Source organism: Fukomys damarensis, unplaced genomic scaffold (assembly GCF_012274545.1).
Source record: "Fukomys damarensis isolate Sample0158 unplaced genomic scaffold, DMR_v1.0_HiC HiC_scaffold_13, whole genome shotgun sequence".
Taxonomy (NCBI): Eukaryota; Metazoa; Chordata; class Mammalia; order Rodentia; family Bathyergidae; genus Fukomys; species Fukomys damarensis.
The window spans coordinates 39,421,875-39,430,978 of NW_022900925.1; the positions used below are offsets into that span (position 1 = coordinate 39,421,875).

The 9,104-nt window shown below is 62.5% G+C and overlaps 1 protein-coding gene across 1 annotated transcript in view; it reads left to right on the forward strand.

The window, feature by feature from the left end:
* The window catches only part of Fmnl1 (formin like 1), a 37,489-nt gene that overhangs the window by 20,074 nt on the left and 8,311 nt on the right, over positions 1–9,104 (forward strand). Inside the window, exons 2-8 of the mRNA XM_033763147.1 lie at positions 5,658–5,741; positions 6,731–6,844; positions 7,321–7,394; positions 7,578–7,661; positions 7,875–7,994; positions 8,170–8,209; positions 8,815–8,954. Coding sequence (XP_033619038.1) covers positions 5,658–5,741; positions 6,731–6,844; positions 7,321–7,394; positions 7,578–7,661; positions 7,875–7,994; positions 8,170–8,209; positions 8,815–8,954 — 656 coding nt within the window. The remainder of the gene's footprint in view (positions 1–5,657; positions 5,742–6,730; positions 6,845–7,320; positions 7,395–7,577; positions 7,662–7,874; positions 7,995–8,169; positions 8,210–8,814; positions 8,955–9,104) is intronic.

The window sequence follows — 9,104 nt, forward strand, 5'->3', positions numbered from 1 at the left end:
CAGGGGTGAGGCCGGCAAGGGCGGTCGGGGTCCGGTCCCTGCACTTGCGACGAAGCAGAGTCGATCCCGCCGCTGCCACGGTGGCCGGCCGGGAGTTGGGGTCCGGAGTCCAGGGGAGGGCGCCTGGAGCAGTCAGCCGGGTTTGGAGGTCGGGTACCTGACACTGGGGCGGGGGCTCTTCTCACGGCGCTATCTGGCCGCCCGGGTCCTAGCTGACTGCCCCGAGTCGTTTCGCTCGCTGTCTGCCCTCCTTGGCTGGACACGGGTGATGGCAATGAGGCCGTGCTGTCCCCAGGCTGTGCTGCGGGTCTGAGCAGAGGATCCTAGGCACCCAGATGTCAGGGAGCTCCTCCCGCATTTCCCTTCCCGCCAGCTGGTTGTTGGGCCTCTGCATGGCCCCGAAGGGTAGGTCCTCAGTTCCTGGGACTGGGGCCACTGTCCCCTCCTGGGGAGGTGGGGTGGGACGGGACTGTGGTGTGGTCAAGGGGCTCACATCCGGCTGCTGTGTGCTCCCTCCACCTCCGTCCCTTCCCCAGAGCAGACCTTGGAAGTGCTGGACCGGACGGCGGGCAGGGGCACAGATGGGGAGGTGAGCTTTGAGGAGAGGTCCAGGCTGCTCCCTGTTCAGCACGCGGATGAGGAGGAGCCCCGTGAATGATTTAGAGGTGGAAAAGACCGAGGTCCCGCCACCCTGCTGGCTTGTGGGACCTGACTCAGGTTATGGCGCTGACTGGGTCCGTCTGCTGCGGGATGCCCAGGAGCCCTTGAGCAAAGGGCTGGAAGAGAGGCTCAGCGAGGGGCTTTAGGGGTGCTTCTTAGAGAGACGGGTGGTGGCTGGACAGAGTCCAGGGCAGTAGCACCCTGGCCCCTGAAGGCCCCAGGAGCCTGGTGTGAGGCAGGAGGAGCCCAGCCTGGGGCCACTGGGCTTTCTAAGAGCCTGGCTCTCCCCACTCCACCCACCCTGGGTGACAGCCTGACCTTTGCCCCAGGGCACCCAGGGTTCCTGATCTTGATCCCATCCTTGGTCAGGGTCTGAGAGGAGTGGAGCCTCAGTTGCTCAGGGGTTCCCACCCTTGGGCATGCCTCAGGCCTGATGGGAGAAACATGGTGCTGTCCTTGGAGTCACATAACACCAGGGGACCTCTTCCCTGCACTCCTTTTCTGCCTGATGGAATGGCACCCCAGTACCCAGAATGTCCCTCCTCTCCTGGCTGTGGATAGGGGAATTTTGGGGAGCCCTCCTTTCCAGGAAGGCTGTGGGAGAGAGGGTGCCCCTGCTTTAAGTGGGGTGAGAGGAAAGTGGGTTGAGCCAGGGTGTGCGGCTGCTGCCTTAGCAACCATGTGGAGGGCCGGCTGGCAGCCAAGGAAAAGGATGCCGTTCATGGGGGCACCCACCAGCCGCCCAGCTGGTGCTCTTCCCACCCTGGCCAGACTGGGTGTGGTCCAGGCCGTCCCGCCTTCTCTGGGAGACTGGGTGCATCCTCTCTCTGCTGCCTGGTGTGCCTGGGTACCGCTGGCTGTAGGAACATGACCTGCTGAGGTGGAAGGGCCTGGAAGGGGTCCCCAAAGCCATGGGGGAGCCAATGGGGAGCCCCGCCCTATCTGTGCCCTTGGCCAGGCAGTGTGGGTGTGGCCCTAGGTGTCCTGTCCCCATCCTAGGGTCAGGTGAAGAGCAGGGTCTCCTTTGGGCCTGGCTGTGGCAGAGGTGGCCCCTTGGACAGCTCCTCGTTGGGGTGCTCAGGCCCTGAGCCACCTGCCTCCAGAGTCCCCCACAAAGGGCAGCAGTGGGTTAGGCCTGCAGTCAGATACTGGGCTGGACGGGGGCAGGAGCCAGGGTTGTGCTGGGCATGATTCACAGGGACATCTGGGGCAGTTGGCAGCACGCTGGGTGAGACGGGCAGGAGCAGGTGGGGCTGCGCCCTGGGCCCCTTCTGCATCTTCCCTGGGAACACAGGGTTCTGGAAGGGCCTGGAGGGGCCCAGGTTGCTCAGAGGCACAGGAGGGTTCTGGATTTGAGGGTTATGATTTTGGGGCTGAATTTCTTTGCCAGTTACTACCAGCGTAACCTCGTGCGAGTTACTTAACCTGTCTGAGCCTGTGTTTTGCTCCCTGGAAAGAGGATACCGAGGGACACACTACCTGGGCTCCGGGAGTGGATGGGAATTGCGAGGGGTGCTCAGATCCTGTGGAGCGAGCGTCAGCAGGAAGAGGAGCTGAACTGGTCTTCTCCATGTGGGGTTCCTGCCTCACCCCTTCCCATCCCTCATGGTGGCCCTGTGTCCCCAGGAGCCTTTACATCAGCAGCCACTATCAGGTCAGCCCCAGGGAGGCCTAGGCGCAATGCTGCCTGGTGGCCGGAAACCCTGGGGAGCAGGGCCACCTTTCCAGGGTGGGGTGCGGTGGCTAACGGCAGCCGTGTGCACATGTGGGGGTGGGGAACCTCCACTTCCCCCTGACACAGGGTGTGCTGGGGGTGGGGTTCCCCAGTGAGTAAGAGCTTGGTGTGGGTAACAACAGGAAGTACAGGGTGCTGGTGGCAGGAAGTGGCACCGGCTGGTCCTGGTTCCTCAGATGTGGGCCCTGGGGCTAGGCTATCTGCAGGAGACCCCTGGGGGGCCAGGACCTCTGCTTCCCACTGTCCTGCTACCTTTTCTTCTCAGGAAGCTGGGCAGGTGACTTAGCCTCTGCATGTCTCAGTTTCCCCCTTGTGAAGTGAGGTTATAATGCCATCCGCTTGGCATGCTTGTCATGAGGGTTACAGAAGTTAATGGACGTGAAGCACTTGTGTGGGCCGAGCCCAGAGGCGGGCTCGGGAGTATTGATTATTGTCCTTCCTGCTCTCTTGCCAGCCTGCACTTTGTGGTCTGGGCCTGGTGTTTTGGCTCCCGCCCTCTTTGCTCCTCCAGTCCCTGCTATGCGGTCTCACACCTACCTCGGGCAGAGACACCCTACAGCCTCATCCTGGGGCTGCTCCTAGAGCTCAGGCGAGGTGCAGGGGAAGAGACTGATGTTGCTGGAGATTTCCTGGAGGGCGTGAGAGCCAGGGCTTGAACCTCACCGAGGAGGGCGATGGCTGGTGACCCATGGGGCCTCCTGTACCTGGTTTGGGGTCCACATTGAGGGCCAGCCTGGGGCTGGAAGGACTGGAGCCTGGGAGAAGGTGGGCTGCGGGTTTGGGCTGCATCTTCTGCTGAGATCAAAAGTGAAACTGCAGGGTGTGGTCCTGTCCAGATGTGGCCTCGGGAGTCACCTGGGGTGGCGTCCAGGGCAGGGGCTGGGGTGAGATCAGAGGCCAGGTCCCTCTGCATCTGGAAGGTGAGGCATGGAGCGAGGACCATGGTCCTGCTCATTCTGGTGAAAGATCCAGGGGTCAGCTCCATTTCTCGGCCTTAACCCGAAAGGGACACTCGTGGGACACAGCCCAGGGCCTGAGGGTTGTTGCTGTTGGCCAAGAACTGGACACAGGCCTGTTGACCTGGACATCTTCACTCGTACTCACATCCTGCCTCGCGTCCTCTGTGGCTCCTCACCCGGGCCCCTCATCTGAGCTGCGTCTTCCTAGTGCTGGTCGCAGGGTATTACCCTGCCAAGCCACAGTACCCTGGTATCCCTGGGCCCTTGGAGGCTGAGGCGGGCTCAGCGTCTGTTTCACAGGCTCTGAGAAGCTCTGTCCGGTGAACTCAGGGCCTTTTCGCCCTGCTCCAGCTCTTGCCATCACAGCTGCCCCCAGGATGGGGCCCCTGGACCGCCTGTCCCTTCTTGTCCCATGGTGCCATGTCCATGCTGAGGGCCCTGGCTTGGGCTCTGCTCCTGTTTCCTGGGGGTGCTGCCTCACCCCTGTGACGGTGGCACCTGCTGCCTCCTCTCCTCCCTGGAGTGCCCATCACCTCGGTGGGCGCAGCCATAGTCGGGGAGCATCTGCTAATTAGTACTCAGCACCGTCAGAGCTATTTCTGATTTCTAGGTCTAAATTTAGCACGTCTGGCAGGCTGGCATGTGGGCCTGGGCTGAGGAGGCCCAGGTGTGCCCAGGGCAGGGTGCGCCTGGCCCTCAATGCTGCTGGGCAGGTGTGCAGGCCTCAGAGGTCTTGGGTAATCACCAGCGAGACCTGTGCCTGCTCTGTGGGGTGGGCACGATGGATGACGGTGTCAGTGACAGCTGTGACCCTGTGTGTGGCACATTGTATGCCCAGGGAAGCTGGTTGCCTTGACTGTTGGGGTTGTAAACACGACCAGAAGTGCCACTGGGTTATCCCAGAGCCGGCGGGTCTCGGGTGGGTGAGGCTGGAAGGACCCCCTTCCCTGGAAGTAGCCACCCGGAGGCTCAGGCCTGGCTCAGCCGACCCCCTGCTCCGTCCTCCATTCTGGCCATGGCTTTGTGTCCTGTCCTTGCCTGTGGCCACACTTCCTCCTTGGCCCTGGCCTCTCCGCACCTCTGTGGGTGGGGGTGGTGCGGAGGGGACAGAGGTGGGGCCTCCAGGCCTCCACGTACAGAGTGCAGAGCCCCCCGTGTACCTGTGGGATGGCGATGAGACCTCAGGTTTTCCCACCCAGCTTGCTCTAGCAATGGGGGACGGGGATGACGCAGCCCGCCCCAGCTGGCTGGAGTCTGGGGTGGGCAGCTTCACCTCTGGAGTGGCCTGGCCAGAAGCTTAGGCCAGGGGGGCCGGACACCAGCTTCCTGTTTTCTGAGCTGGCTCCAGCAGTGATTTGGGGGTGAGGTCTGGTCAGAGCCCGACATCTAGGCCCAGCACCCACCAGAGAGGAAGCTGGGTGGCTGAGTCGTGGATGGGTGTGGTCGCTCCGTGGCCACCGGAGCTGGGAACAGCAGCCTCCCCGACTCCGGGCTGGGGATCTGGTGGCTCCCACATCCCTGGTGGAGACTGGGGCTAAATGGGAGCCTCTGAGGGACAGAACTATGTGTGGGGCCTCAGTAAACCTGGGCTGGCTGAGCTGGGGTGAACTGGCCTTGAATTCTCTGTCTGTTGGGAGACTTTCTGAATCTGGGATTCTGGGGGTCTTGAATTACTGGTGGCACTTGGTTGATTCCACAGTGCTGGACTTGCTTGGCACCTGCCCTGTGGTGACAGGGATGCTGTGGCCCCAGGCAGAGCTCCAGCGCTTTCCCAGCTTGGGCCGAGCAGCACAGACCCAGGGTGGACACCTCTGGGGCGGCACCACCCCTGCCTGGAGCTTGCAGCCCCCACCTGCCTCCCCTCATTTCTTGGAGAGACAGGAAAGAGGGTCTGGGAGGATAGAGGAGGCTTTGTCACCTCCCGGGAGGTTTTCAGGTGTTTGCCATGTGCACCCGGTGTCTGATGGCTCCTGGGAACAGCCCTGCTGTCGCCACACTAGGGCTAGCTGGTGGTGGTCAACTTCCTCCTGGACCGGGGCACAGCTGATGCCCCCATATTGAAGATAGGGAGCATGGGGCCCGAGGAGCCTGAGGTCCCCAGGGAACGAGAGCATCTGCCGCACACCGGATGTGGGATGACACAGCGTGGCTGGACTTGGATTCACACCCTGGGTCCCCTGTCACTGTCAGACCCCGGAGGTGCCCTGTTCTGAGCCTTGGTTTCTCCTATGATACTTGGGAGTGTAGCGGGGCCCCGAGATGCCCACACCTCCCCAGGCTCAGGGACCCACTTTGGCCCCCAGAACTGCATGAACCTGCCGCCAGACAAGGTGCAGCTGCTGAGCCAATATGACGATGAGAAGAAGTGGGAGCTCATCTGTGACCAGGTATGAGCCGCCCTCAGCCACTGCCTCCCACGGACCCTGGCAGGGGAAGGGGCACCTCCGTGCCACCCGAGGCCTCACCTGGCCATGGTTGCCCCAGACCTGGGTGTCGGGAGCAGGGTGGGTCTGTCCTGGGGGCCCACAGGGCGGGGCCGAGTCACTATCCTGCACTGTGCCCGGGGCAGCCTCTCCTGACGCGGTCTGGGCTGAGTGGGGCTGGTGAGGCGGCATGGCCTCTGAAGGAGGAGCGCAGGAGCCCTGTCCTTTCCTGGCGGGCTCGGGGAGGTGCAATCTGGCAGCAGCCCCAGGCCAGCCAGAGGGGACCCTGCCCCGGAAGCCTGTCCAGGCCCTGGGTGCACCCGGCTGCCCTGTGGCCCCTGTGGGGAAGACGCTGCCCCTGGTGGGCAGGGTGAGGCTGGCATGAGTGGGCTCCAGGGTGGGGAGGCCGGGAGCAGGGTCTCCCCCTGGGCCTGGTGGACCTCGGGCTAATGGAAAGGATGGGAGGAGCTCGTGGGCAAGGCCGGACTGGGCAGAGGTTCAGCGCTGGCCAGCAGAGGGGATAGCTGGGCACATGGGAGGGGCCTCCGTCTGAGCTGGGGCACACAGCTGTCCACCCTGTGGACTGGGTGCAACACTGCTAAGGGGTGCTTGGTCTGCGGGAAGCTGGGTCCGGGCAGTCCCACTTGCTGTGGTCCAGGTCCGGGAGAGAGCGCCACCTGCTGGCTGGACTGAGCCCTTCCCCCAGGACAGACGAGAAGGGACCAACCCTCTTATTCCACCCCAGGCAGGTTAGGGCCTCAGCTTCCAACGGTACAGGGTAGAGGCCAGGACCGGCTGGGAACTTCTCCACTAGCTGTGGAGCATTAGGGCTGGGCCAAGGCAGCTTAGCCTGGCCTGAGGTGGGTTGCAGCAGAAGGGCCCTCAGTGGGGGCTGGTCTTTCCCCGCTAAGGCAGCTCTGCCTGGCCCCCTGCCCACCTGTTCACCTCCGCAGGAGCGGTTTCAAGTCAAGAACCCCCCTGAAGCCTATATCCAGAAGCTGAAGAGCTACCTCGATGTTGGGGGGGTCGGCCGCAAGGTTGCAGCTGACTGGATGTCCAACCTGGGGGTATTTCTGTCCTATCACTGTGGGCATCTCCCTGCCCCTCAAGTCGCTGTGCATAAGCCCGTGTGGGTGCCTGAGAGTATGTGAGAGTGCATGTAGGGCCTGCAGGAGCCCTGGGTTTGCTGACACAGTGCTGCCAGGTGCCCTTGTGTGCACACCCATGTATATAAATATTTGTGTGTGCTATGTGTACACGGCTGTGCGTGGGTGTGTCCCATGGGCTGTGGGCTGTGTGTTGGAGCACGTGCACATGCGTCCCACGTGTCTGCATGGGGGTGTGAGTGCCCTCCCTGTGTGTGTAGATGCCATGCCGGCGCACACAGCACTGTGTCATCCCGTGGGGCAGGTGTGTGGCGGTGTGGGGGAGCCAGGTGTGAAAGGTCACATGTTTGGGGATAGTGGCGGATGCTGGCTGTGGCCCCAGGATTTGGGGGCATCTATGGAGGCTCTGCCCACTGGGCTTTCTGTTCCACCCCTAGTTTAAGAGGCGCAGCCAGGAATCCACACAGGTGCTGCGGGAGCTGGAGACCTCCCTGAGGACCAACCACATCGGGTGAGCTAGGCCCGATGTCCCCAGGCTATGGTCTGCAGCATCCCCTCCTTTGCCTGAGCCGTGCTCTGGCCTGTGTCTTGTGGGCTGGGCTGGGCCCCTGAGCCTGGACGGCCCCCAGCACCACGGGGTCCTTGAGGTGGGTGTGCCGGTGGCTTCCCTGGACTCTGGTGTACCGTTCTGCAGGTGGGTGCAGGAGTTCCTCAACGAGGAGAACCGCGGGCTGGATGTGCTCCTTGAGTACTTGGCCTTTGCTCAGTGCTCTGTTACGTAAGCCCCCTCACCCCAGCCCTCGCACTTCCCCTGAGCCAGACCCTGGCATCCCTGCCCCTGCTGGGTGCCCGGCCTGGTGGTGCTCAGGCCTGGCGGCGTCCCTTCCTGCAGGCTGGCCCTGTTGGGAGGGATGGAGCTAGAACACAGTTCCATTTCTGGGGGTCCCTCCCCGCTGTGCTGGCCTTTAAGCTCCCTGTGTCCTGTCTCCAGGTACGACATGGAGAGTGCGGATGGTGGGGAGAAGAACCCCGAGAAGAGCAAGCCCCTGGAGCAGTCAGTGGAGGACCTCAGCAAGGGGCTGACCCCCAGGAGCCGCCACCTGACCGTCAAGTATGTGGGCCTGAGGTGCGGTGGTGGGGAGGTGGAGCGGGTGCTCCTGGTGGGTGAGAGGGGAAGTCAGGTCTTGCACGGGGTCAGGAGCCTTCAGGGCTGGATCTAGGGGTGCCTGGGGCATGGGGCCCTCTTGTACCAGTCTAACCCCCTCTTTTCTCCATGTGGCCTCCAGATGCCCCCCTTCTCCCCGGTACGTAGCCACCTGGGGGCAGGTGCATGCTTGGCAGGCTGGGGGTGGGTGTTGCATGAGGCATTTGGCTGAACTCCGGTTCTGATGATCCCAGGTTCTGCTGCCATGGACAGGTCCGGGAGTAAGGTGGTGGCCTTTGAGCTCCATGTGGCCCCCAACTCCCAGCCCTGGCTCTAGGGAACGAACTGCCATGTTAAGCCCCAGACTCTTACAATTTGTTTTTTTGCTCATCCATGGAACAAATATATTTTAGGATTTACCACATACTAGGTATGTGGCAGGTGCCCAAAAGACTGCCCTCCCTTGGGGGCCACAGTCCCGTGAGGGGACGATTCAGTGTGGCAGGCTGGTGGCTCTGAGAAGGGAGCTGGCTGCAGCCTAGGGCATCAAGAAGACGCAGGAGGGATGACACTGGACGGGCAAGCGAGGAAGGGTACTACCCCAGGAGGGGCTGCGTGAGCAAGGGCATCCCGAAAGTGTCAGAGCCACGCTGGAAAGGGCCACGTGGCAGGCGAGGAGCACCTGGTGGGTGAGGCGGGCCTCCCAGTTTGTAAGAAATGTGGTAGAATTGTCAAGGGGACCGATGTGTGGAAGTCATAGCTGCCTGTTCTGCAAAAGTAAAAATAGCAAACCTTTTTTTGGCCAAGAATAATTGAGCACGCTTATTCAGTACTTCCGGGGTGCCAGGCACCGCTCTGCCTTCATTTCCTGGTCTTAGTGACCCTACCAGGACGCAACTCTCCATTCTTGTTGGAGAAATGCACAAGGTGCGGCCCAGGGAGCTTAGGAAGCAGGGAACAGGAACCTTCCACGACCTGGCAGTCTCTGGCTGTGACTGGCTCCCCCTCCTTCCTGATGCCCAGGGCCCAAGGGTCCCGCTCCTTGGCCCCCCCCCCCCCCCCCCCCCCCCCCACGCC